The 26,630-nt window shown below is 53.7% G+C and overlaps 3 protein-coding genes and 1 long non-coding RNA gene across 9 annotated transcripts in view; 3 read left to right on the top strand and 1 right to left on the bottom strand.

The window, feature by feature from the left end:
- Positions 1-4,899, top strand: part of ACSF2 (acyl-CoA synthetase family member 2) — a 37,648-nt gene extending 32,749 nt beyond the window's left edge. For both annotated transcript variants that reach the window (XM_074846981.1, XM_074846982.1), the window contains exons 11-16: positions 1,909-2,016; positions 2,162-2,313; positions 2,769-2,910; positions 4,240-4,350; positions 4,538-4,606; positions 4,700-4,899. In XM_074846981.1, the coding sequence (XP_074703082.1) occupies positions 1,909-2,016; positions 2,162-2,313; positions 2,769-2,910; positions 4,240-4,350; positions 4,538-4,606; positions 4,700-4,750 (633 nt within the window). In that variant the 3' untranslated portion in view covers positions 4,751-4,899. The remainder of the gene's footprint in view (positions 1-1,908; positions 2,017-2,161; positions 2,314-2,768; positions 2,911-4,239; positions 4,351-4,537; positions 4,607-4,699) is intronic.
- A 411-nt stretch (positions 4,900-5,310) lies between these two features.
- On the bottom strand, positions 5,311-7,131 carry LOC141932927 (uncharacterized). 3 transcript variants are annotated; one of them, XR_012625959.1, is made up of 4 exons: positions 7,104-7,131; positions 6,514-6,785; positions 6,208-6,270; positions 5,311-5,775 (listed from the first exon to the last, which is right to left on the bottom strand). It is a non-coding gene; the product is annotated as an uncharacterized LOC141932927 (long non-coding RNA). The 3 variants fall into 3 exon arrangements; XR_012625958.1 differs by lacking the exon at positions 7,104-7,131 and adding an exon at positions 6,905-7,077; XR_012625957.1 differs by lacking the exon at positions 7,104-7,131 and having other exon boundaries at positions 6,514-7,077.
- Positions 7,132-7,156: 25 nt separating this feature from the next.
- RSAD1 (radical S-adenosyl methionine domain containing 1) lies at positions 7,157-9,739 on the top strand. Of its 2 annotated transcripts, none has more exons than XM_074847168.1 (9): positions 7,157-7,332; positions 7,841-7,974; positions 8,054-8,258; positions 8,333-8,698; positions 8,835-8,863; positions 8,960-9,106; positions 9,183-9,237; positions 9,315-9,418; positions 9,496-9,739. In XM_074847168.1, exons 1-9 carry the CDS (start codon positions 7,165-7,167, stop codon positions 9,722-9,724), a joined length of 1,437 nt encoding a protein of 478 aa, XP_074703269.1. In that variant the 5' UTR covers positions 7,157-7,164; the 3' UTR covers positions 9,725-9,739. The 2 variants fall into 2 exon arrangements, with proteins under 2 accessions (XP_074703269.1, XP_074703268.1); XM_074847167.1 differs by having other exon boundaries at positions 8,799-8,863.
- A 311-nt stretch (positions 9,740-10,050) lies between these two features.
- On the top strand, positions 10,051-21,713 carry MYCBPAP (MYCBP associated protein). 2 transcript variants are annotated; one of them, XM_074847166.1, is made up of 19 exons: positions 10,051-10,173; positions 10,887-11,008; positions 11,608-11,767; positions 11,870-11,973; positions 12,471-12,645; positions 12,962-13,077; positions 13,783-13,933; positions 14,193-14,308; positions 14,995-15,095; positions 15,753-15,861; positions 16,207-16,396; positions 17,025-17,104; positions 17,671-17,817; positions 17,999-18,283; positions 19,121-19,242; positions 19,976-20,091; positions 20,590-20,723; positions 20,911-21,090; positions 21,563-21,713. In XM_074847166.1, the coding sequence occupies exons 1-19, from the start codon at positions 10,137-10,139 to the stop codon at positions 21,641-21,643; spliced, it is 2,526 nt and encodes an 841-aa protein (XP_074703267.1). In that variant the 5' UTR covers positions 10,051-10,136; the 3' UTR covers positions 21,644-21,713. The 2 variants fall into 2 exon arrangements, with proteins under 2 accessions (XP_074703267.1, XP_074703266.1); XM_074847165.1 differs by having other exon boundaries at positions 16,917-17,104.
- The last annotated feature ends 4,917 nt before the right edge of the window (positions 21,714-26,630 follow it).

Genomic DNA, 26,630 nt, shown 5'->3' with positions numbered 1-26,630 from the left:
CCGCAGCATCATCCTGCCAGGGAGCTGCCTGCCGCTGTGTCCAATTAAACTGCTGGAGCGACCCGGAGAGGCAGAAAGGGTTGACTCAGGGCTTGGCTGGGATCCTGGGACCGACATTGCAATTCATCCAGCAGAGTAAAACAAAAAAACAAAGGCACTGGGATTTTTAATAAGTGTTTAAGATCTTGGATTTGTGTCTCGTCAGTCATTTGATCCAGCCACAGGACTCGTATTAGTGGGTGGGAGAGAAATCCTGTCTGAGCATTAGACGCTGTAGGTTTCCACCCTGGCTGGGAAGCTATCATTGCGTCTGGTAGGAGAAGCCTATTTACAGTCGCTCCCTGTGGGTTGCCAGGCTCCTAGCAGAGCAGTTCGCACCAGATGGTCCCTGCGGCATCCTGGAGACATCTCCTCCAGATTCCTGGCTAAGAGGAGGCTCCTGCAAATCTCCAGCTCGGATTCACACTGACCCCGGTGTAGTCAAACAAGAGCATCAGCCGTTATGACAGACTGTGCCCGACGTGAGATCCTTCAGCAGCCCCGAGCGGCAGAAAGCGCCAAGTGCTCCCACCAGTATTATCTATAGCTCGTTCAGGATATACGCATGTTTATTCAGGATGCCTCATCATAGCCCTTTGCAAAGTTTCTTGTTAATTTTGGGCACAGTGCCTGGAATTTGGTGAGCTCCATGCAGAAGCCCTGACTGTGCAGATGTGCCCTTGCAGCCAGCGATGGAGCCTGGGCATTTTCTCTAAAGGCACGACCCAGATCTGAGTGCCAAGGCTGTAGGAAGGTGGTTGGGCCCTGTTGCTGTTTGGTGGGTCAGAGCTGCTCACGTGTCAGCCTTTGAAGATCTGGAGGAGGAAGGAGCAAACTGCATTGGCCCTTTCCCAGCCATGCTCTGCCAGCAAAGCAGCTACGGGTGGGAGAGAAACCCTGTCTGATGCCACATGACACACTGAGTGGGTTAGAGAGACCAGAGCAGTGCTCCAGCATGTCCCACTGCTGAAACACAGCTCCCGAGAGCTGGAGGTGAAGCAGCAATTCCAGCAATGGTGCTGTTGGTGCAGCTCAGAGCTGCCCAGAGCACCTCCTGCCCAGCTCCTGCTGTCTCGGCAAGCCACTGAGTTGGGCATAAAGAGCTGGAATTTTCCTCTGAGGAGAAGTGACCTTCAGCTGAGGTGACTCAGAGCCTGCTGTTGGGATTAGCGGTGAGGGAGGTTTAACAGCAAGAAGCTTTTGTCCTGCTGTGAGGCTTTCGGTCTGTAAGTGCAGCTGTGCCGAGCGTTGTGCAGCCTCGTGATGCCTTTAGGAGGGCTACAGGAGCTGATGTCTGCACAAAAGGATCTGGAGCAAGCAGCCGCGCTGCAGGACACGTGGTCTCCCACAGGAGCCCACTGCTAGCTCCAGGGTTTTTCTAAAGTAATGTCCAAAGTGCTCTGAGCTGTAGAAGATGAACTCAGCACCTTGAGCAGATGGCGGCAAGGGCACCAAGGCAAGATCAGTGCCTGGCAGAGATGGTAGGGAGTCAACAGGTCAGGGCTTGGAGAGACATAGGTTAAAAAAGAGGAGGGCGAACCCTGAGGTCCAAGAAATGTAGTTGGGGTGTCAAAAATACAAGACACCGAGAGTGTTGTGGGTGGTGGGCGTCTGGAGCACAGCGGTGGGAGCAGGCAGGTGCAGTGCTGCTTGAGCTCGTCTCTCCAGGACTCTCTGGCAGGAGTGTCTGGAGAGCCCCATCCATGGGCCAGGAGAGCAGTGCTTGCCTGTGACCTGAGTGGCTTGTGAGAACATCTTCCTCCCATCCCGATCTCTCCTCTGTGCTCATCGCCCCCTTCACCTTTCCCACGCCTGGAGCTGTGCGTTCCCTGTTCCCCCTGAGGTGTGTTTCTCCTTTCTTATTTGCAGGTTGCCTATGGGACCACAGAAAACAGCCCTGTCACCTTCATGGGACTCCCCAGTGACACCATCACCAGAAGAATCGAGACAGTGGGATGCATCTTGCCGCACACAGAGGTGACCGTGACCCTCCCCGCCTGCTCCGGGTCCTCTGCCTGCAGCAGAGCTCAGCCCCTCCTCCCTGTCTGGTGCTGGAGTCGGTGCATGCCATTGTGTTTGGCTCAGACACCCCCTCCTAAGCCCTTCTTCTCTTCCATTGCAGGCAAAAATTGAGGATCCAGAAACAGGGCAGCCTGTGCCTCTGAACACTCCTGGGGAGCTTCAGATCCGTGGCTACTGCGTCATGCTGGGCTACTGGGATGACCCTGCCAAGACGAGTGAAGTGATCACTGCTGAGAAGTGGTACAAGACGGGGTGAGTCTGGAAACAGGCCTGCTCCTCCCGGTCTGTCCTGCAGGGTGAGGCTGGATGGGGATGGGTGTGTACAGGAGTGCCTTGGCTGTGATTTCCAAAGTAGGGAAAACCGACCCAATTTAGCCCTCTGGTCTGTCCGTGAAACTCCAGTACAGCTTTTAGCAGAGATCCCTCAGTGCCAAGTGCCCCTGGAGATGGGGATAGTCACTTCGTTAGGGGTGCGATGGAGGGGCTCTGGGGTACACTGTGGGGGCAGGAATTACCTCCCCTGAGCCCTGACGCTTGTCTAGACACTGCCGATGGCCATGTCTGGCTGTAGCAGGAGCTCCTTGATCTCTTCCATATATTCAGGTGGCATCTCAGCCGTTTCCCTCCATATACCCTGACCTGGCCTCCGGACCAGGCTGGGTGGGAGCATCGGCTGGGACAGGACGAGGAGTGTGGTGTCGTTGCAGGGACCTTGCGAGCCTGGATGAGCACGGCTACTGCAAAATTGTAGGCCGTTGCAAGGACATGATTATTAGGGGAGGAGAGAACATCTACCCAGCAGAACTTGAGCAGTTTCTCCACACCCATCCCAAGGTTGAGGAGGTCCAGGTGAGCGGGAGAGAGGTGGGGTGGGTGAGCGGCGATGGTTCCTGTGGTGGGAAACCTGTACACAAAGCTGCTGGGACTGCTGCTTGGGACCTGGCTGTCTTCCCCTGCTTTCAAGCATCAGCTTCTGTGTAATATTGGTTGGCAAACAGGAGGGAGAGGCTCGTGGTGTGGAAGGGGCAGGCAGAGCTCCTGGCATGGAGCACATCAGTTTGGGCAATCCCCTCCTGCACCAGCTTCACGTCTGCAAAGTAGTGACTGTCATTCTTTTTCAGGTTTTAGCCTGCCTGTCCACTTTCATAGCTCCCTCTGAAATTCTTACTTGGAAAGCAGTCTGGAAGGACAGTTTTTACTGATAATTAATTACTAAACTCCTAATTCCAAAAAGACTCCTCCAACAAGTCCCCAGAGATGAGGAGTGAGACTTAGTTTCACCCCTTTGCAAGACAGCAATGATTTGCAGCATTGAGCAGCTGCTCTCAATCTGCTAGGATTGTTCTCCTCCAGGTTTTGTGCCAGACAAGTTTCCCCATAAATAAACCAGTTATTTAGTCAGTGTTGCGCCTGTGCCAGGCTAGCATCTCTCCTTGGAACAGTCCCAGTGCAGATGGGTTGCAAACCAGCCCTGTTTATGTAGTTTCTAGGGCTTTATGTCACTGCTCTGGACTCAAAAGGATCGACGTGTCTCTAGGATTTTGAGATACCAGTTCAAGGCAGGGAATAACAGTAGGATTCTTGTGAAATAGTGTGAACAAACTTTAGAGAGAGATCAGGCCTGGGAAGCCCCTCTCCTGGTGTCACAGGCAGTGATCCATTAAGATCTATGATTATAAGGGTTCCAAATAACCCTTTAATTTGACTTCATCCCTCTCCTGCCGTTTCATCTGGAGATCCCAAAGCACCTGCAGCAGCCTTACAGGTCTCCCTGTTGGTTGTGAAACCTGTTGCCCCATTTTTGGGGGAAACAGAGGCACATAGAGGGACGACAGGTCCATATTGCACTCACGATGAGCTGCTCCCTGGCTGGTTGGACTCAGCCCTCGCTCCAGTGACTGCAAAACCAAAGAAGGGTGCTGGTGTTGTCTGGGCACCCCGGCTGCTCTGCCACGTTTCCTCTGGCAGATGGTTGGGACGTCCTTCCAGGAGGGCTCCATGTCATGTAGAAAGCACTGGTGGGATGGTCAGGCAGCTCAAACTGCCTTTACACAGCCCCATGTCACGACTCCAGCATCCCGTGATACGGGTCAGGGCTCGCACCGTGGGCCAGCACACATACCCTGTGGGAGGAGAGGGATGTCCCCGGGGGTCACACCATCCATCTGTCCCAACTAGGTGGTTGGTGTGAAGGATTCACGGATGGGAGAAGAGATCTGCGCCTGCATCCGAGTGAGGGCTGAGCAGGACTGCACCGAGGAAGAGATTAAAGCTTTCTGCAAAGGGAAGGTGGGTCTCCCAGTCCTCAGTTCCCTGCCAGACCAGTACGCCCAGCAGCTGCTGGGGATTTGCAGATGGAAGCCCAGGGATTTAGAGCAACTGGGGCTCCAGCCCTGGCAGTCCCAGCTTGGGTAGTACCAGCTGGGCCAGCTACAGTTCCTCTCAGGTTGTGTACTGGTTGATTTTCTCTTCCCAGATCTCCCATTTCAAGATCCCGCGGTACGTTGTGTTTGTGAGTCAGTACCCGCTCACCGTCTCAGGCAAGGTAAGAGGGGCTGGGGCAGGGCAGGGGCCCTGGCCTCCTGTCCCATCTCCTGTCTGAGTCTCTCTTCCTCCTCCTCTCTGCACTTTATTCCAGATTCAGAAATACAAGTTAAGGGAGCAGATGGAGAAGCACCTTCAGCACTGAGCTCGGGAAGGCAGAGCAAAAAAACGGGATAAATCAGCCCCGCTTCAACTTTTCACCTGTGCCTTGGGCTACGCAGCTGGAGACCTCCTCTCCCTGACATCAGGCTGATGGCCCTTTTAGTTAATAAAACAGAGCGCCTTTTTTTCCCAGTTGGGTTTGTTTCTTTGCCAACAGAAATACTGCGGCGTAAGGAAGGGATGCTTATTTCTGGAATTCTGTCCGGTTACTGAAAGACCTTATGAAGGTTTTAAAATCTTGCGTCTCTTTGAGCAATTTGGCTGTAGCCATTTCAGAGGACTTGATGCTGGGAGGTATTTTATTGATATTTTAAAGTCATAACAGCCTGGCCTGGCTTCCCAAGGTAGGTGAATGCCTTCTCTGCTTGGGTGCTGCTGAGACTCCTAGGTCATATAACACAGCTGAGGAGCTTGAAATGAGGGGCGGGGGCTTTAGAGAGTGAGGCTTTGGATAGAAAGGGGCTCCCTAAAGCTGGCTGGAAAAGCTCGCCCTGTTCCCACACCTCACCTGGGCCTTCTGGCCCCCAAGAAACTTCTCCAAGGTAGACTTGGCATTGTTTATTTTGTTGCTTTGGATAAGACAGACAGTAAAGACTTGCAGAAATACCAAAGTTCCTGTCCCATCGGCAGTGTGAAGCAGAGCATAGCCGGGACAGCATTTTACGGGAGTTATTTGGTACCTCCCAACCATGAAACACTACTCCGAGAAGTGGAAGAGCAGAGCTCCTCTTCCTTGCCGGCAGAAGTGTCCCACCCCAGCAGGAAGCGGATAACGTTGCTGCCAACTCTCGCCGACCTCCTGGCATCTGCTTCCTTCCCAAGCAGGGCTGGCGCCGGGGCCTCCACCTCCACCCTGGGGCTTCCTCCGGCAGGTGGGGGGAAACGGTGCAACGGGGAGAGAGGTGAAGCGTCAGCGAGGTCTCAATCCTGGATCTCCCAGCTGGACTGTGGTCTCTACCCATGGAAGCAGACAAAGTGGACAACAAGCCCACTGTTCGTGCCTGCTTTCTGAAAGAAAAAAAGTAAGTGGGATGGTTCGTGTCAGACCCTTTCTGTATAGTGTCTCTCCAGCAAGTTCCTCCAGCTCATGGGTCTGGTGTCAGCATGTTTCACCAGCTTCACCTCTGCCCACCCTGGAGTAAGAGGGATGCGTGCAAACGAAACTCAAGTCTCCTCCTCCCTGTCCTGGTTTTAGGACCCTTCTAAACCTCCCTTCCTGGAGGAGGAACTGTTACCTGCGTTACAGCAGCTGCAGCCCCGAGGCTGGACACAGTCGACCTCTAGGTCTGATGTCTAGGGAGGGACTTTTTACCTTCCTTTGCTTCCCCCAGCACTAACCCAGGTGCGGGACAGCCCTGCAGTGAGAGGAGCTTCTCCTCGGGTTCCTGCCTGATAACTCCACCCTTTGCACAACCCCTGTGCTGCCCGGAGTGTACTCACCGTAATTGGGAGGTGGCTGGTAAGAAATGAAGTCAGCCGTGGCTTGCGGGGGTAGACACACTGCTGAGAAACACAGCGAGCAGGGGTCACAGCCAGCACAATGGGCCACAGGCCCCCGTTGCCCCATCCCTGCTCCCCAGAGCTCTGCCCGTGTCCCGGGAGTGGTGCTGAGCCCCAGCAGAGCCGGGGTGCCCAGGAAGCTTTCCCTGCCCTCCCCATCCCCCTCGCCGGCCAGGGCACCTCCTGAGATATCCCATGGACATCCCCACCCCGCGGGAGGATGCAGCCCCGGCTGAAAATACTCACAAGAAGGGAAGGGCCAACGACGCTCCTGGCCGGCAGCATGGCCTCGGCGTGTGCGGGGCTGCGTGCAGGCTCCACGGCTCCTGCCCTTCCCGGTACCCACGTCCGGCTCTTATAGCCCCCGGGGCCAGCCGGGAAACTCCGGGCAGCGGGGGCTCTTCCCCGGGTCGGAGGGTTGCGTCAGGGGTGGGTTACTCTGAACTACCCTCTCCTGGCCTGGAAACAGGAATCTGCGGCCACAGGCTTTGTCGTAGCTATTTCTCACTTCTCCATGGCTATTAATAGAGCAAAAAGAGAAAAAAATAGTATCTGGGACCGTCAGCACGGGGTTTGCACAACCCCGCGCGGAGACACGCCACGGCTCCCTCCTCAGAAACCCCGCACAGCCCCTGACCTGGAAACCCCCCCGCCAGCCCCGAGGGGCGGCCGGGGGAGCGGATGCGGGGCCGGTCCCGGGGCTGCCCGAGCCTCGGCGGGACCGTGTGTCCGGGGGTGGGGGACGGACATGGGCATCCCCCGCGCCATTCCGCTGGAACCGAAGGGCTCTGCCCCCCCTTCCCCCTTCTCCTCCCCACCGCCCGGCACCGCCGTACCCCCGGGGGCGGCCGAGGCTCGGGGCCCGCCTCGGGGCGGGGCCGCAGCCCGCGGGGCCGCATGGCGGGGCGGGGGTGGCGGCCGGCGGCGGCGGCGGCGGCGATCGGTGCGGCGCGGCCCGGCGGGGCCGGCCCGGGACGGGGTCCGGGATCGGGTCCTGCCTCGGAACCGGCCCCGGCCCCGGTCCCGGAACCGGCCGCCCCCGCCACCGCCGCGCTCTACGTGCACGTGAGCGGGGAACCCCGGGCTTGCACACAGCGGGGGGGGGGGATGTTCACGGGGACCGCGGGCTTGCACACTTGGGTACACACGCGGGACCTGGGGCTTGCCCACGTGGGGGGAGGGACCCCGGGGGTTGCACGCGTAGGGGGAGGAACCCCGGGACTTGCACATGCGGGGGCACAAATGGGACCCCGGGGCTTGCAGACGTTGGAGGGTGAACGTGGGATCCCGGGGCTTGCACACGCGTGGGTGCATGCAGGACCCCAGGACTTGCACGCATCGGGGGGACACCCCAGCCTCGCACATCATGGGGCACGTGTGGGGGTGCCCTGGCGCGCATATGTGGGGGGTGCTGCGAGGGTCTCCACGTGAAGTGGGGGCACCCATGGGACATGCGCCTGGTGCCCCTGGGGCAGGCGGGGAGTGCTGGGGGGCGTGCGTGGGGCTGGGGCTGTGTCTCCCTCCCCAAAGTGGGGTGTCCCCACCCATCCCCACCGGCGCCCCGTGCCCGCAGTGGCCCTACTGCCGCAAGCGCTGCTCCTACTGCAACTTCAACAAGTACATGGTGCCGGCGGTGGACGAGGCAGCCATGCGCGCCTGCCTGGTGCGGGAGGCACGCACCCTGCTCCGCCTCAGCCAGGTGCAGAGGTGGGTGTGTGTGGGGGTTTGGGGGGGCCACGGGGCCCCTCAGTGCCTGTCCACAGCCTACCCACCTTCTGCCCTGCAGTGTCACCTCTGTCTTCTTCGGCGGGGGCACCCCCAGCCTGGCCAGCCCCCGCACCATTGCGGCGGTGCTGGAGGCCGTGGCGGGGGCTGCCCACCTCCCCGATGGCGCCGAGGTCACACTGGAGGCGAACCCCAGCTCCGCCGGCACACCGCGCCTCGCCGGCTTCAAGGCAGCTGGTGTCAACCGCCTCTCCGTCGGCGTCCAGGTGAGAGGGGCTCTCCCCCGTCCCGCCCCCCACAGCCCCCCGTGCCCCCCTCTGCCACTGCGCTCCCTCTGCAGTCGCTGGACGACGCCGAGCTGCGGCTGCTGGGCCGGGAGCACACGGCGGCGGAGGCGCGAGGGGCTGTGGAGGCGGCGCGGGGGCTCTTCCCCGGCCGAACCTCCATCGATCTCCTCTTCGGGGTGCCGGGGCAGAGCCGGGGCGCCTGGGCCCGGGGGCTGGAGGCGGCGCTGGGGCTCTGCGACCACCACGTCTCCCTGTACCAGCTGACGCTGGAGCGGGGCACGGCGCTGGCGGCACAGGTCTGGGGGGGGGCTCTGCCCACACCCTCCCAGGACCTCCTGGCCGACATGTACCAGACAGCCCGTGCCGCGCTCGTGGCCGCTGGCTTCCGGCACTACGAGGTCTCCAATTTTGCAAGGAAGGTGGGGTGCCTCCCATGCCATGCCCCCCTCCCTGTGCCATCCCACCCCCCCCCAGCAGGCTCAGCCCCCCCCGTCACCCCATGCAACGCTCTTCCCCCAGGGCGCCCGCAGCACCCACAACCTCTCGTACTGGCAGGCTGAGCAGTACATCGGCGTGGGGCCGGGTAAGTTGGGGTGACGAGGGGGGCTGGAGGGGGGGGCGTGCACGGCTGCGTGTGCCCTCTGAACTCCATTGTCATGCCTCCCCCTCGCTGTTGCAAGGGCGCATGGGCGGTTTGTGCTGCGGGGCGAGGGCGGCCGCAGCCGGGAAGCCCGTGTCCAGACACTGGAGCCCGATGCCTGGATGCGGGAGGTGCAGAGCCGGGGGCACGGCACCAGGAGGCGGGTGGTGCTGAGCCCGCTGGAGCAGTGAGTCCGGGAGCATCCCCCCCCTCCGCACCCCATCCTCTGCTGTGTCGCCCTGCAGTTCTCCATGTGCCCGCAGGCTGGAGGAGGTGCTGGCCCTGGGGCTGCGCACGGACGAGGGTGTCACCCATGAGGTGAGGAGCCACCATGCGTGGGGGAACCCAGCACCCACCTAACGACCCATCGCTAACGATTTGCCCTGGGCACACAGCGCTGGGGGCACTTCTCCCCCCACCTCAGCCTGGAGGCCATTTTTGGGGCGCCGGGTGAAGCGAAGGCGCTGCAGCAGCAGGGCTGGCTGGTCCTGGATGGCGGGTGAGCCCCGGGGGGTGCCGTGACGGGGGGGGGGGCTCCTGCGAGGAGCCGGGGCTCAGCCACCGCTTCTCCCGCAGCGGCCTGCGGTGCACGTGGGAAGGCCTGGCCCTGCTGGACTCTCTGCTGCCCGCCCTGCTCTGCCAGCTGCAGCACCGCTGGGCCCTGCCAGCCGTCCCGGCGCACCCTGCCCAGGGCGCTGCGCCCGGCCGCGGCAGCGGGGCCCCGAGGAGGAGCCCGACGGGGGACAGGGCCGGGGGCGAGGCTGCGGGACACGCCGGGGTTGTGAGCGGCAGCAGTGTGGAATAAAACGTGAGAGCTGTGTGCTGGCTGTCGGGGGTGTTGGGGGCAGCGGCGCCGGGCCGCGCGAGCGGCTCCCGCGGGTGCTGGGCGCTGGCGGGCGGCTCCCCCCCGGGGCTGCAGACCCCGCCAGGCCGCTGCAGGCCCCACCAGGCCGCTGTAGGCCCCGGCGCTCGGCTCCGCAGGCCCGAGCAGGCCGCAGTGCGCATGCGCAGCACTCCGCCATGGCGGGGCGGGCAGCTGGCGCCTGCGTAGAGCGGGCGGTGCCGCCCCGCCCCCCGGAAGCGAGACCATAGAGTCGCGGGGGCGCTGCCTCTCTAGGCGGTGCGCGCGGCTTCTCGGTGGTGTCCGGCCGTTGTTGCCATGGTGCCCGGGCGCAGGGCGGCCTAGCGGGACGCGGCGGTGCGGAGCGGGGCCCGGCATGGCCCGGCGGGAGCCCCGGCCCGGTGCCCCCGCCGGTACGGCTCAGTGGCGGCTGACGGCCGGGCCCCGGGGCTGGCTTGTGCCCTCGGCACGGCCTGGGGCTCCCCGCTGCTCCCGAGCCGCTCACCATAGACAGTGACCCCCCCTTTTATGTATTTTTATTTATTTTTTTTACCTGGGAAGGCTCCACGCGTGTCAAGGAGCCTCCCAGATTAAGGATGAAGGGAGAAACAAATCCCCGGTGGGATTGCATGGGCTGCGGCCCTGCCCGGTGGCAGCCTGTGCCGGGGAGCGCTGCCCTGGGCCTGGCTCTGCTGGGGAGTTACTATTTAAAAGCTATTTCGCTATTTAGGAGCTTCTGAAAATCCAGGCGCTTGCTGTCTGAGTTGTGCTTGGTGGGCGCAGTGCAGCCGTGCGGGGAGGCTGTGTGCTTGCGCTTGCAGCTGGAGTAGGAAACTTTCCAGGAGTTTGTTCTCCCCCCCGCAGGAAGCCCGGGCTGCGTTTATCACATCCATTGTCTCTCATCTAGAAGAAAGCGTCAGCCAGTTGAATCCTAGGGACCCACTTTGGTCCTTGTAGCTCCTCAGAGTTTGATTTCCCAATTATAAGAGATGCTGAATTTAATTGTTCTTTGCAACCTTAAAAAAACCCAACCTCCAAACACACTGGAAATGAATAACCAGGCTGAAAGAGGATAATGGTGTTTCCTTGGGAGACTGAAGAGGATGTCTCTTCATCTGTTTTTCAGACAAAAAGGAAAAGACACATGAACTGTCCTCAACAATTGCAGAAGAGCCTGAGCCCGTTTCATGTGTTCTGCAAGGAGATGACATCCAGGCGCTTGCAATTAAGGCGGAAGACCTGGAAAAAGTATGTATCTTTACTGACAGAAACAGCTGCCTTAACTGACGCTCTCATTTTGTGTGTTTAACAGAGGGGGCTGTCCATTTACTTAAACCAAAACCCACTCTTGGAATTCAGTTCTCATTCCATTTTGTGTGTCCTGATTTTTATGACTTGTCAGATCATCAGGTTCAGTTGCTAAAAGTAAAGGATTATTGACCCTTACACAGTCTTTTGAAATAGAAGAGTAAGTCATCTGCCTCTTCAAAGTTGCGTTCCCAACTTTCTGGTCTTAATAAGATGTGTAAGTTGTTTAGTAACTATCATGGTGTGCTTTCCAAAACTCAGGTCAAACTGTGTGAGTGGAAGCATTTGACACCAAGTGACACAGCAGAAAACTATTGGGAAAGTGATTTAAAACTCTCATTTCCCTGCCCCAGTTATAAAGCAGAGTCCAGAAGAGTATGACAGTAACTAAGCTGGTATCTCCACGGTTGTGTAAGGTGCCTCTTAAGGGAGGAACCGCCTGTACTGATATGACTTGTCTGCATATCCTAGAAGGATCAGAAGGAATGAAGGTGAGTCATTATGTACCTAATTGCATTGTGACTGTTTATTTTCTGAAGCTCCATGCTCCACGCCTTCCCCATGATGCTGGGAGAATTCCAGTTAGGAGGAAATATCTCATTGGAAAATATCAACCCAAAGAGGCAAAGAAGGCAGCGCATCTCCTTGTAGCACGTCCTGCTTTCCCAAAGGCACCCAGCGAACCACGGACTTTTTCTGGTAGAGTTAAACTTCACATCTTATCGTTGGGTTTTGATTTTGTTGAGCCTAGTTTTAGTGACATGGCTCTGGGGTTGGGGTTTTTTTGTGTGTGTGCTGTAGGACCGGGACTACCTGGCAATGGCTGTGAAGAGATTCTCCCGCATCACATTTTGGGAAGTCTCCAGGAGTTCAGGATGGAAGCCTTGGCTAGAGGGAACACTCAGGTTCGTTGGTAAAGTTAGGAAAATGCTGCTGTGCGGCACTTTTCTAGAGGTGGAGTGCAGTGCCTATAGCACCTTTCGATGCTTTTCAGCACCTATCAGGAACAGGTCAGGCCTGAGGGGTGGTTTTCCCAGCCTGTCATATTCTGCGGGAAGGGCTTGCCTTCAGAGGAACTGCACCAGCAGGTTTTAAAGCCCTGTGTGCAGGACGAGGTCATGGAGGGAAGAATTACAGAGGCTTCCTCTTCCATATGTGCTTCTGCTGATGGCGTCAGGCTTGCAAGGGAAGGGCTGGTGTTGCAGCAATGCCATTGCTCGAGTCTAATTACTCAGATAAATCTTTCCATTGTTTCTGAGTGTGTTCCTAGTGCCCTGTTTTTGTTCCTCTCAGAGTGATAAGGTAAAAGTACTGTCAGCCTGAAGAATTCTTTTCCCTTTCCCATTTTCATGGTGGCTGTGTGTGCATAGAGAGGTTAATTTAACGTTTCCTTTCTCTTCAGATAGCAGATTTTATTGAGGCTTCTCATCCAGATGTTACTGCAGCAGCTTTAAAAGAAGAACATGGAGGAGAGAAGAAGAAAACAGTTCATCAGACCCCACTAGCAGAGCACAAAGCTCTCCAGAACTGGCACCGTCATATGGCAATCAGGAAAAAGCAGGAGAGATACCTAGGAGGTAGGAAGAGCTGAGGCCTTGTTCTGTGAAATCTCTGTGCGGATGGGGGAGTTTGGCACCACAACAAACTGTAACAGTTGTAGCTGACTGGGGTTAATCCTGTTGCTGTTGCAGTCTACTTCCATGTTCTCAGAGCTCCCCACTGCTAGTGCTGGTGGCCCTGGGTGCTGTGGGGAGGTGAGCTGGTGGTTCTGGTTGGGGGAAGGACAGTGGGTTTGGTGGGGGAGAGTGTAAGAGGGTTACACGTGAACAATAGTAGGGGTAACAAGTGTGCCCAGAAGTGTAGCACTAATGATTAGACGTTTCTTCTTTATAGAAATTCTTCAGAGGCCAGAGAATGAATTGCTGATGAACAGCTCAGAGGATTACAGGCAAATCCAGGAAGAACGTGACCTCATTGACTGGAGTCTCCCTGCCCTGCTTCCTGGAAAGGCGAGTGCCCTACTTCCTCCGTGTCCTGATTGCCCTGCTCTCGTGAAAGAGCTAAGACACGGCTGTTATGAGTAACATCTCCGAAGACCTGTCATTATTTATCAAAGCCACTCTAGGTCCTTCAGCCTACTGTGCAAGCAGAGCTTTCAGTGACTTTAAAAATCAAAACATGAACTGTGCTATCCATACTAGTCAGAGGAAAGTGGTGGTGTGCTTTGACTCCTTGTTAACATGTCTATGGGCAAGTGCCATTTCTTGATTATCACCAAAGGCTGTCATGCACTCGGAAGTGGCACGGGGATGTGCCGCAATTGCTGTTACAGGGGCAGAAAGATCTGATAGCTTCAGGCTTGAATTTTAGCGATTGCCATGGAGAAAGGGGTAGGGGTAAGTCAGGAGAATTATGGGGTTATCCTATGTTAACATTTTTTTACATTTATAGCACTATCAAAGAATTTGTGTTTATGTCAGGCATTATTTTAATATCATTCAACCTTCATGTAGCACTAGCTAGAAGAATGTTGTCTTTTGTCTTTGACAGCAGCCTGATAGAAATTTTGTCTTGCTCTGCAGAAAGTGATAATTTATAGACTTTTAAAATATCTGTGTAAGCAGAGTTAGACTCCTTCCTTTTAGTCCCTGTGAAAATAGCAGGCAGCCATACGCCTCTGAAAGCGTCAGTGGGAGCCTTGTTTTCCACCCTAGGGCTACCGAAGAGGAAGCGAGTTCTGGAGCCAGCCCGAGCGTATTGGAGATGAGCTCACCGGCCTGACGACGACACTGACGCAGAGAGAACGTGGCTGCCCTGAGCCAGTCACTCGTGTGGGGAAACCTCACACTGTCCGGATGGAAACAGGTAAGGGGACACCGCAGAGAGGTGATCCCACAGAAACGGGGTACGAGTGTGGAGGGAGCAGCAGAAAGAAAAAGTGACTCCTGTGAGTAGGGAGGCTCACGTTATAGCTGTCCCTTCTGACAGCTGCAGCACAAGCTACTTCCTGGTCATCTGTTGGATTTCCTCTTTAAAACACAATGAGAACAAAATTTGGCAGAGTGTGAAATTAATGGGCATGTGGGTATGTAGACAGTGAGCTCTTGTATGGGTATTTCCACAGGTCTAAAGCCTCCAAAGAGGATTCCTTTCCGTCCAACCTGGGATGAGAGTCTTTTCCTGAAACAGCGGCGACAGAAGCTAAAATCTGCCCTAGAGAAGGTAGATTTTTATAAGCCGGTAAGACCAGAGGAGTGAGTATATTCTCTGCATCTCTTATCGTGTCAGATGCTGTAGAGTAACATAAAATTGCCAAGAACTGGATCTGAAAAAGCATAGGAATCTAAAACTTAGCCCTACAGTACTTATCTTGGAAGTTCCCACATTTCCAAAGGGCTACACCCAAGAAAGAGTTGTCTGGCCTCCCTGCATGTTGCATGGAGAATAGGACCCCAAACCAGCAGCATGCAGCTGCCAAGACCTAGGCAATAAAAAACCCTGCCAACTACTGGTGTAGGACTTCGATTTAGTGCCTCAGGGCAGAGGGAAGACACCTTTACCCATGTGGAAGACATGCATCTGAAATAATCTCCTGAAAGCAGGTAGCCCCTCCTCTTAGAAACTGAACAAACCTCACCTTTTTCTTTCTGAAACCTGGCTCTGGGCTGAGAAATGTGTGTGAAGGAGACTTTTCCCATCCATACATCATTTGTAGTGGGGAGTACGGTCATCTAGGATTTTTGGGAGACCCAGAATCAGTTTCTTCCTCTTATCTTTTAAACATTGGATACTTCTGGAAACCATCGTAGGAGCAAGATATCTGAACTTCACTTTACTGGTTTCAGTTGCTGTGTTTGTCTGCTATTTTAACTTCTTTTCTATATAAAAAGAGAAATCATGAGTTGGTCATTTTTCTGTATGTCCAGGATCTGGATGGACTGGAGGTGATCGGTAAAGGGCTGCCTTTCACATCTGTCTCAACAGAGCCTCTTCCCCATTTCACCACTTCCAAAGAGTCAGAGACCCTGTAAGTTTTACTTCATGTCAGAAATAAAGAATTTTGGGTATGTACATCAGTTTCTTAGGGTATCCTTAACCATTCTTATCCAGAATACAGAGGAGTCTCCACTGAGACACAATAAAAGGCTTATTCAGATATTAAAGTCACCAGATTTAGGAGTCAAGCAGTTCTCTTGTGCCCTGGGGCCTCATGCCTAAGCAGCAAAAATCAGAGAAAAGCGGTTTTTTGAGGCCCTTCCTCCAGCCTTCCCTCTGTGTGGCTGTAGAGCTTCCATTAGGCAGGGTGTGGATTCTGCTCTGAATGACCTCCATCTGGTTGTCTTTTTCCAGCCTTCCACTTCCATCATCAGTTTGCCTTTTTTCCCTGTCCTGTCCATCTGTAACAGGCACAACCTGAGGGCCATTTCTCTTTATTCAGTGACGTACCCTCAGCCTTCCTTAGGCAGGTATCATTTCTTTAATATTCTGGCTGTCCTGCCCTCCTTGCTGGGGTCAAGTAGCTAGCTGGCCTTTACCACATCTGCAGGGCTCTGTCCCTAAGGAGATGACTATGTGGGAAAGCGTCAGTTGGGATTATTTCTTATAGAGTCTTGTAAATCACCCCTGGTTCTCCCCTCTCTGAATTTCACTCCACGAAAACGCTGGCTTTTGTTTTCTTTCACAGTGACTCCTTAGGGGCCTACCCCGATGTGGTTCCAGAAGCAGTACTGGGTCCATCTTTAGATTTCTGTGGCCAGCCTGCTCGTTGGATCAACTGCACCACTCCTTGCAGGGTAATTGTGCACTTTTTATTGTTTAGTCAAGCTAAGCCTGCTTGAGTTCCCAAGTCCCAGCTGTACAATGAGTGTCACTCCCAGGCCGGAGAATGGGGGATTTATTCCGAGCACAATAGGGGATCGCTACATTTGCTCTGGAGAGATCTAGAAACAGAAGGGGTTGCTCTCTCGGTGGTGAGGCTCAGATTCCCAGGCTCTCTCTGTATAATGGCTGCTTCATTGGACCTGCCTTACAAGTTCTCCTAGCATGGCTCAACCCCTTATTTGTGATGTGACTTCAGGCAAGATAAATCCTGCCAGAGAGTAGAAATTGTTATCTTTGTCTTTTTCCTCTTCTTGTAGGATGAAATTGGCATTGCTGCCCGGCTCACCTTTGAGACTTTGGCCGGTGAGATAGCTGAAAGCTCCCTGACAGTGAGCAATAATGGCACAACTGCTGTCTGGTATAACTGGATGAGGCTTCCCCATCAGATTCCCTCCAGAGAAACCAGGGGGAAGAGGATGCCGTGGTTTTACTTTGATACCAGATCAGGTATGAGAGCTGCTGATCTGAGACCTTTGTACATAGGCCAGAGAGCACGTATCCAGGAGTTATCTGAGATCCAGAGTCTGACTAAGGGCAGAGCAAGCCTGCTGGGTCATTCTTCTTAGGAAGCCGCCCTGGCGTCAGAGCTGACTCACACCAAAAGAGGTGTGTGAGGCAGATCGCTTTCATGGGACTTAAAGGAAACGAGGTTGCTCCTATTCTGAATGTAAATGGGTGGAATATTGAGAAGTGAATAATTTTTTGATGGCAAACCAGGCATAATAGGCCAGAGAGACTACTGAGCTTGCTGTAAAAGGAGCGTGCAGTGGAAATAACACCAGTTCAGTAACATGGTGACTTGGAGTAAATCTGGAGGAAGAAAAATAGCTGGATGAAGTGTGATAACCAGCTAAGCTATGGGGAAAGAGTCTTGTACAGAGATAAGGACACTTGGAGTAGGGTTGGAAAAGTGTCAAGTTAACCAGGTGGCTTCTTGCAGACCGGTGCATTTTCTCTCTTATTTCAGGTGTAATTTTGCCTGGAGAAACCAGGAAGTTTTTATTTCTTTTCAAGTCAGAGAGAGCAGGCATTTTCAGCGAGTCCTGGGAGTTTAGGACACATCCTCTGTTACTAGGAGGAGCTCTGCTGCAGGTGACCCTTTGGGGAATGGCTGTGCATGAGGATAAATTGGCTGACCTCAGAGAGAAACTGGAGGTAACTGGGCATGTAACTGGGTAACTGTGAGCTTTGAACTTAATATGCAAATAGAGGGTAAGGGTGGGAGTGGATGACATGGTATTTTTATTGCTATGCAATTAGAGCTGAGAGCGAGATGATTATTTACAGAACATCTGTACATACTTGAGCAGGTTTGCTAAATAAAATGAAAGAACTCTGCAGTCTATTGTAATACAATTAATAAAGACATGATTGTGTCTCCTAAACTGTTCACGTTGGTCCTTTAAAGAATGAATGTTCTGTTGGTAATGAATTTCATTAGTTGCTTAGTGGAGATGGGATTGTGTCGTACACTATGATAGCAGTTAAGGTATAAATTGAAAATTACACTAGGCTTTGAAAAGCATAGTATGGGGGGGATTTGTGGGGTTTGTTTGAAAAGCTGTTTAAGTATTGCTCTGCTTTGCAGGGTTTGCAGCTATTTTTGCCCTTGAAACCCTATATAATGTGTACATGTGGTTACTGGCGTGGGTGTGAATTTGTTTGTTTTTCTGTCTGTGGAATGGGGACTCACACATGTTGTTCTTGTTGTGGTGCCTCAGAGTGATCTGGCTGCTCGAGAGGGTGCTGCGATAGTAGCAGAGAGTCTGAAGGAACGTCGTGTCCGAATTCGGACCCCAGAGCGCACCCCATCTCCTGTGGATGCCTATGTCACAGAGGAAGAGTTGTTCCACAGGAAGAATCCTGAGGTAACGTTTGCTATTTGATGGGCTACGCAACTGAAAGAGCAGGGAGGGAAGACCCATGGGGCTGGCGCGTCCCTGGGTTTCTGGAGGCTGGCATAGTTCACCATTGTGGCTTTAACAATTTGATTTGTAGAGGAAAGGCATAGCTCATTTCACTATTTACCTTTTTTCCCCATTATCACAGTTGCATTATCAGCATCAAGTGGTAAAGCAGCTGCATGAGCTGTGGAGACGGCACATGACTGTTCCTGCAGCCTTTGAGGAGAAGGTGCCCTCGGGCCAGAAGAGCGCTGCGGAGGCCGCGCAGTACCCCGAGAGTGCCTCAGAGGCTCTTCCCTCTCAGAGCAGCACCACAGAGCTCCCAGCTTGGAAGAAGACACTCGGGGAGGCTCCGAGTCAAATGACAAACGTGGAGGAGGAAGAACCAGGCTCCTCGGGGTGGAACCTCTCCTTGGACGACTTTAAGCAGGTGGTCACCCCTGTTCCCTCTAGTGCTATGACAAGCTGATGGTGTTTTCATTTTCCCTACAAATGGCCTGGCCTACCCCAGCGTGGGCCCACCCAAAGGTCTGCTTCCCATGTGCTGTGAGTTAGCGATGGTTTATGATGTGTGTGGCAGAAAAGCACTTCAGCTCTGCTGACCACACCCTCAGTGCTCTTGTAAAGAGATTCCCAAGAGAGACTTTGAGGGCTGTTGTGTGAAGAAGAAAAGAGAACCACACAATGTAATAGATATTTTAAGCTCTTCCCCTGTTAGCTTTCTGTCATCCCAGGATGGAATGCAGGGGGCAAGCTAATCTTACAGCCTCCTGTGACCTCCCCAAGGGCTCCTCTCCTCAGAGGGTCCTTCCTCTTCATCAGAGCTTTAAGGGGACACCCCTGGCAGGCTGTGGATAAAGTGCAGACCTCCCTAGATTAAAGCAAGAGTGGTTTGGGTTCTGTCAGCACAGTTTTTCTGTAGTGCTCTCTTGGAAACCTCTCCTCCTTTTACAACTAATCTTTACTTCGAGGTCTTCTAGCTCGCTAGAGTCCCTGTTCTCCAGCACACCGGTGAAGTTGCAAAGGGGCTTATTGTGAACCTAACTGGGGGGCCTGGGATTGCTCCCCAGATCTTGGGGCGTGTGTGCACCTTGGCCAAATCCCAGCCATACAGGAGGCCACGCCTGGGTGTGTAAGTGCCCAGTGCTGCCTGGTTTCGGACTGGTGTCTGAAGAGAGCCATGGTGTGCTCTGTTGAGCTCAGTGTCCAGATAATTGGGAATGAAGTCTGAGACACGCTCCATGAACTCTGTTTTCTCTCACATCAGGCTATAAAGTCGATCCCCGATGAGGAGCAGCGGGAAGAAGCACTGACCCAGCTCAATAAGGCAGCACTGGAGCTGTGTGTTGAACAGAGGCCAACTCAGACAGACCTTTTGTATCAAATCTGGTGTGTTGCCTTTGCAAGGTAAAGCTTGTAAATGCATCATGTGATCAACAGCCTTAGCAAGCTCTGTTGCAAGCGTTGTGATTCAGAGTGCAGATAATTACGAGGTCTAGAAGTCTTCTTTACTCTCTGGGTTTTTTTGTAGGTTAATTGTAGCAGCTGTCTAGGACTGAAATGCCTTTTTTTTTTTTTCCCCCTGGTGTTTAGAATTTTAAATTCATGTAATTTTGGGAAGTATACAAGATTATTTCTGGCAAGATTAGTCTATATTTATGAAACCTTGAGGTAATTTTCTGTACCCTTTTACTCAGATAACTGTATCTTCCCTCATGCAGTCTCTCTGTTCTTTGCTCAGGCTTTCAGACTGTAAACATACCAACAGCTTCTAGTTGCTTCTAAATCAGCAGGATGCAGGTTCTTGGTAAATGCAGAGATCAAGTTGATGCTGATTTACCAACACGTGTCATGTTGAAGAGCAGGAGATGTAGTTTCACAGTAATATTTATGGGTCTGTATGAGCCCAATGATTTGCAAACTTTTGAGACCTCAGAGAATTCTAACATAAGGAAAATAATTTAGCTTCCCTCTGCACTGTTTTTTAGATGGTGGGTGCTATTTTATTGGTTTAGTTGGAGAGAGCAGCTCTCAGCTGTAAGGTGCCTTTGCTCCTGGCACAGGGTAAAACAAGATGGCAGTTGCTGTGCTGTCTCCCTTCTAACTCTGATACTTTCCTCAGCCTCCAGCTGTGGCGTGAAACAATTGATGGTATGGTGAGTCGCTCTGTGAAGCTGAGATCCCTGCTTGGCTTGCCTGAGAACACCACCTATGTAGATGTTGTTCCAGAGGAAACAGGTAAATGGTAGTTTTAGCACAGCAACCAGTTTCTATGGACTGTTGGAAATCCCGAAGACATGCTGAATTTCAACGGAAATGGCAATTTCAGCAGTTCCCCCTCAAAGTTTCTATAAGAAAATGCATCAGAAAAAATGGAAGATTTTGTGATACTAATTGTGATTTGTGGTTCGGTGTCATTAAAAAACCACCACACAAATAAACCTTTTAATTTAGGTAGATGTAGCCCTGATTTTCACACAGACTAACCCAGAAAACCCTATCTCACTATCAGCTGTCTTACAGGCTTGTACTGATACACGTCTGAGACCTGCTCATTCCTTATTTAAACAAAGTACTCTTTCAAAGTATTGTTTTTCAGTGCAGTACAGCTCAGATTAATAAAAAAAGGAACACACATTGCAAAAGTAATACAGTTCCAGTGCGTGAGTGCAGCAGGCTTGTCTTTCTGGATGTGAAAATGTTGCTTTTGGGTGATTGAAATTCTTTCTTTTGTAGCGGAAGTAAAGCAACTTATAAAAGGTGAAAAGGAAGACAGAATAACCACTAGGAAAGAAGAGAGAAAGTCATATGGTAGTGAGGATAAAGGAGGCGAAAAAAGAACAACAAAGACAGCAGGGACAGAGAAAGAGGTATGTGTTGGGATGCCTGTTGAAACCTAAATGCTGGGGACAGTGTGATCCATTCTGAGATGGTGTATGCTGAGTTTGAGCTGATTTCCAACCCAGTGAAAGAGGTGCTGTTTCTGGGAGGTGCATCTTGCAACAATCTCAAAGGGTTCTGACCTGTGACACTTTTCTTTGGTCTGTCCCTGAATAGCAATATCCAAGCAGCAGCAAGTTAAAAGATGAGAAAAAGCTGAAATCTTCCACTTCATCACAGGAGATGAAAGAGGGAGCACAGCCCATGGAAGCTGTAACTACAGATGGAGTAGAACCTCCTCAGAAGGAGATGGACCCTATTTTGTTTAGGACATACCAGGAAAAGCTTTATGTTGAAGTGAGTCTCACCAAAAACTTATCTCTTCCTTTCTTGTTTTTGTTGTAAGGTTACACTGAAGCTTAGGTGGAGAGGTAAGCGTTTTGTTAAACTCAGAAAAGTGACATATGTCTGTAATTCTGTAGCAAGGTAAGTGTGAAATACAAAGTAAGGTGTCCTTTGTTCCAGCCTGGAATCTGTTAACATAAATCCAGCCATCACATGCGGGATTTCTATCTGGGATGTCTTTAACATGCTTGTGGACTCTTGAGGGATCAGCAGAATTAATTGTATCTCGGATAATATTAAACACACTTCATAGCCAGGAAAGTTATTACTGGAGCTAAGTGCTGTTAGCAGGCAGCCACTTCTGTGTGGCTGTGTGTGTGCCCATACGTTAATGTGCATGAGAAGCCATCTGCCTGTCAGTCTCGTCGTCAGGATTTCTTCACGTGTTTTCACTGCAACTACCTTCTGTTAATTTCTGTTGCAGGTTTATGGGCTGCTGGATTCAATGGTGAGCAAAATGATTTCTTTATTTGAGGAACTAGAGAAAAAATATGATCTAAAGTGAGAGAGCAAAGCCCGTTGTAACTGGAAATAGACTCACTTCTAATAAATAAATAAATAACCATATCTACACAGATCAAGTGGAGGTTTTTCTTTCTGAAGTGATGCACTGATTACAAATACTGGGCTGCCTCTTTTCTGACATGCTGTGATGCAAGACTATTGCTAGATCATCTGTTACTGCTACAGATGATCGCTTGCCAAGAAGAGACAAGGCAAGAAATATCACAGCCTCAGAAACTGTTAAGAGTAGAAAATACTGGCATTTCTGTTAAGGGAGAAGAATTTAAAAGCACCAGTCAATATGAGGTATGTCTTATTCTTTGATTCTCAATCTTGCTTGACTAGCAGGTGAGTGAGCAGAGTGTCCCTTGTACTCATGAACCCAAGTACCAGGGCAGTAACTTAGAAAAATCCATCCCATTTTTGATCTTCTTGACTGCTTGCCCCATCTCCTCTTGGGACTTGCTGGCAGCTTTTCTGAGGCATTCAGGATCCCAGTGAAAACGCACTATCCCAGGGGGTGTGCACCCTACCTAGTTTTGCACACATGAGTTTACTTCTTGTGCTGATCTTACCATCCCTTTCCATCCAGCTCAGTGCACCCAGGCCCCATTCTGAGCCAACTCTTACTTGCTTCCTTCCACGACTAATCACTCTTGAATTAAAATGAGTGAAATTCATGCCATAAATATTGTGAGGATGGTTAGGCCTTGTGTTGGAGCCACCCGTCCTGTCTCTGTCAGCCTGCGTGCGCGTCTGGGCTTATCACCGCTTTCTGTCTGGGCTCCCTTGTGCGTCACAGCTGGAAGGGAGCGTTCTGTGGAGGCAGCCCAGGTCCGAGCGTCGCCCGCTCTCGGCTGGGCTTGGGTGGGAGCAGCTTTCCCAGGCAGAGCCAGCTGGGTGCAGGGTCTCTCTTGACCTGGCATCGAGAGACACCCAACGTGTGTCAGTAAAGTGCCGCTTCCTGCTGGAGCAGCTGGGCAGCATTCCCCAGAGAGGCTTTGGCCCTATAGCGAAATGACATCAGTGTAGATTGTTATTTGAGGTTTGCGATACCTTTGGGGTTCTCGGGCAGCAGATGCCTCTCCGCGCCGAGCGTTGCTGTTACACATTCTGTACGTCACTGCGCCGTTGCACCAGGCGTGTGCGCCTCAGGCGTGTGCTCTTTTACATTGGCAGCCACGCTGACACGCGTCTTGGAGCTGCACGTAGTGCAAAATAACTGTTCCTTCTGCAGAATTGTTTTCTTTTGCTTTCTCATTTTAACTCGTGTGCTGTCTCTGGGGAGAGGATATATTTTTCCCCTTGGCTCCTGGCAGCACCATGGCAAAGCACAGCTTATTTTCTTTGCCTGCCAGGTGAGGCCCCTCCTGTTTCAAGATGCTTTCTCTTGGTGGGGTGCGGGGAGGCACTTTGGCTTCTGTGGAAGCCAGGAGCCTCTTCTGGCTTAGCGGGCACGAACCCACAAAGGGAATGTCTCTGCTCAGCATTCCTGTAGTGAGAATTTCAGCAACATTTTGAGAATTAGAAGGAAAAAGGCCTGAAGTTGGGGTGTGTCTCACAGGCTCTGACAATAGCTCCTGCCTCCCTGGAGATGATTATCAGCCTGTGAATATGCCCAACTCAAACAGCTCAAACCATCTGTTTCTAGACGAGAGGGAGTCTGCACATTATAGAGGCAACGTGATTGTCTCAAAGGCTGGAATGCTTTTACTTGGTAGCTTTACCTTACAAGATGGCAAAGGCCATTCATAAGGTCCATGCCTCCAGTCCAGCCTATAGAAACCAGGCTCCGTGTATACCTCTACTCACAGGAAAACTTGTTAATATGGAAACAGGTAGAGGGGAATTTCAGGTTAGTCATGTACCATGGAAGAATGTCCTATGCTGGTCTCTCTTTCCCTTCCCCAGGAGGAGCCTGGTGGCCCAGGGCAGGCAGGTGGCATAAGAACCACAAAGAACAAACCTGAATGCTGTTGGACAGTCTAATTTTTTGTCATAAATATTGCCAGTGCCTCTTACAGCCTTGGCCAAGAATGTCCTCAAGGGACAAGGTACAAGCAGCGCGCAAGCAGGGATGTGCTGGGCCAACAAGTGCAATACTCTGCTGTCTGGCTGCTGCAGCTTTCTCTGAGCCAGCTGCTTTTTTTTTTTTTTTTTCCTTTTGTATTGATTTGTAGAAGTTACATGACTGGAACTGCAGTGGAATTAGAGCTGGCTTGCACAGAACACCTTGAGAAACACATAGCCCTCATTTCCAGGCCAGGTATGAGATGTGGGCTCTGCCAGAGCAGGCACCCTGGGGGCTGGCCAGCCCTGCGCTCTGAAGGGCAGCTGGGTGCTCCAGGCCCTATAATGCCAAGCCCCAGCAGCCAGACAAGGAGAGTATTCCTCCTCCTCTCCCAAACGTGGGCATTATTTGTATTAGTGTTAATAATTTGTGTTGTGTTTGCTAAATAACCGAGGTGAGTGACCTTCCTGGCCTTGGGAGTTGCATACCAAACCCATCACGTGAGTTGGGGTCTGAAGGCACCATAACTATTAGAGAGGCCGGGAAGGGGGATTCCAGGAAAACGCTGCGAGCAGAAGGTGACAGCGCCTTTCCCGGGGCTTCTTAGTGGCAGAGGACATCTGGGTGAGGGAAATCAACCTGAGAGCATTGCTGGGTCCCACTTCCTACGGTGGGGACAAAGCAAAACCCCACGTTTGTACAGCTCCCCTGTGGCTCGTAGGGTGTTGTCCCCACGGAGAGGTTCGCTTTGCTTATGAAAAATCAGTGCCTGAAGAGGGGCAGCTTGGCTGCCTCTGCCGCCTGACACTGGTGAACAGCACTGGGAATAGAGGAAGAGGAAGGCCTGGATCTTAGGCAACCATGAAGGGGTGTCCTCCAGGATGACTTGGAGGATGGTTTGGGTGCTGGAGCTGCTCTTCTCCCAGGCTGCAGCTGGGAGTGGGACTGGATGCACGGCCAGAGCCTGCTGGGAAGGCCCGGCTGGTGAGATCTGCAAAGCCCTGGGAAGCGCCTGACCTCCCCACTGCTGCCTTCTCCCCACTGCCGCCTTCTGCCCACCACCCAAGGCAGGACCTTCAGGGCTGGGGCCTGATGAACCTCAGCTTTGTGTGGTGGGAGCATCCGCAGGAGGGCACAATCCCCCTCCAGAATGTTTCATCACACAGGAGATGCTTTGCATTATGGAAAATGTCAGTGATATTAAAAAGATTATATATATATCCATAATACTTGAAGGCCTGTCAGTGATTAAAATGGAAGGCAGAGGCCGGGAGAGAGGGGGTGGCATTGAAACAATCGAGAGACATGACTTATTTTGTCATGTCATCTGATGCCTCCCTCTCTCCCCCAGCCAGGCTCTGGGAGCTGTTCAGAGCAGGGGAAGAATCCGCTCCAAATTTAGATCCTGGCAAAAAAAAAAATCATAAAATTAACGAACCCAAATTGCAGCCGTGGCCTTGGGTACCAGAGAGGGAGCAGCATTACTGGGGGTAGGGGGGTGGTGGTGTGAGGAGGGTCGGCATCCCTCGGAGCTGCTTCCGAGCTCGGGGACGTTGATTTTTGTCTAAAAATAATGGGGGGGGGGGGGGGGGGGGGGGGCGGGGAGGAGGAGAAGGGGAAAAAAAAAAAAAAAAGCAAAGCAAGCAGTGCCTGGCTGGCTGCCAGCGAGGGGCAGTGACTGAGCATTTACAGCATCCCCGCCTCCCGCATGCGGCGGGGCAGGGGCTCGGCGCCGCATCCCCCGCGGCCGGTACCGCACCGCGCTGCACCGCACCGGGGGGGGGGGGGGGCGGTCTGAGCGCCTCTGCCGGTGCCCGGGCGGTCGCCGGGGCCGGTGCCCGGGCGGCCCCGAAGGGGTTAAGCCGGGACCTGCCGCCGGGACCTGCCCAGCCAGCCCGGCAACTCGGCGGCGCGCAGCAGGCAGCGGGCGGGCTGCGGCCGCCTCCTGCCCGCTCCCCCCGGCACCGGCACCGCGCAGGTAAGCGGGGCTGCGCGCCCCTCGGCAGCCGGGCTGCTGGGGGAGGAGGAGGAGGAGGAAGAGGAAGAAGGGGGGGTGGGGAGGAGGAAGGTTCTGGACGCCGGAGCATCGCGGGCTGCGGCAGGCCGGGGGATGCGGGGCCCCGGCGGGCAGCTCGGTAGCGCGGCGCCTCCCGGGCCGGGCTCGGGGCACCGGGACCCCGCGGCGGGGGTGGGGGCGGCCCCGGGCGGGCTGCGGGAACCGGCGGCGCGGCCGAGGGCTCTGCCGGGAGCCTTTCCCTGCCGCTCCCTCCATGTCGGACGCTGCTCCTGCCAGCCCTGCACCTGATTAGGGATGGAGCGAGGCTTTAATCCCCCTCCCTCGGCCCCCCCTCCTCTCGTCTGGCCCCTCTGCCCTCTCCTCCTTCCCCCCATCCCCTCCTGCTCCCCCTCCATGTTATTCCTGCTCGCCCCGTCCCCGCTTCGCCTCCGCAGTCCCCTGCGCCGGGCCGCGGGGCGATGGGGACCTGTCCCCGCACCCGTGTGTCCTTCTCCCACCTGGCAGCCTCTAGCTCAAGGTCACTGCAGTAATTCCATATGAGCTGCCGGGTGCTGCCGCCTTATCTCCCGCACAGCTTCTGTTTCACTCCCTTTATATTCCGGAGGGGGGGGGGGGGATAACGTGTTTGATAAACCCCACTGCCTTTAACACCGCTGGCAGCGCTCCCACCGGGGCCACGCTCCTGTCACCCCTGCCCCAGCCCCTGCTCCCATCTCTTCCCACGCAGACTTCCCTGGCCAGCTTGTGGCAGGCGAAGTCCAGCTGGGATCGGGGCTCCGGCCGGGACGAGCGGTGCTGGAGCCCGTCACGCTGGACCTGGGGTTTGTCCTGCCAGGAGACCTGTTGGAGGCAGGAGGGACCATCCTGCCCCGGAGGAGGAGTGCCGGTGTTTGCTGGTGTTTGCCGGTGTTTGCCAAGCTGGTGGCACCTTTGGAAAACGTGACTTTATCTCCCACCTGG

This window comes from Strix aluco, chromosome 21 (assembly GCF_031877795.1).
Source record: "Strix aluco isolate bStrAlu1 chromosome 21, bStrAlu1.hap1, whole genome shotgun sequence".
Taxonomy (NCBI): Eukaryota; Metazoa; Chordata; class Aves; order Strigiformes; family Strigidae; genus Strix; species Strix aluco.
Note: the sequence above shows the minus strand (reverse complement) of the source record. Positions and strands in the feature narration are given on the sequence as shown.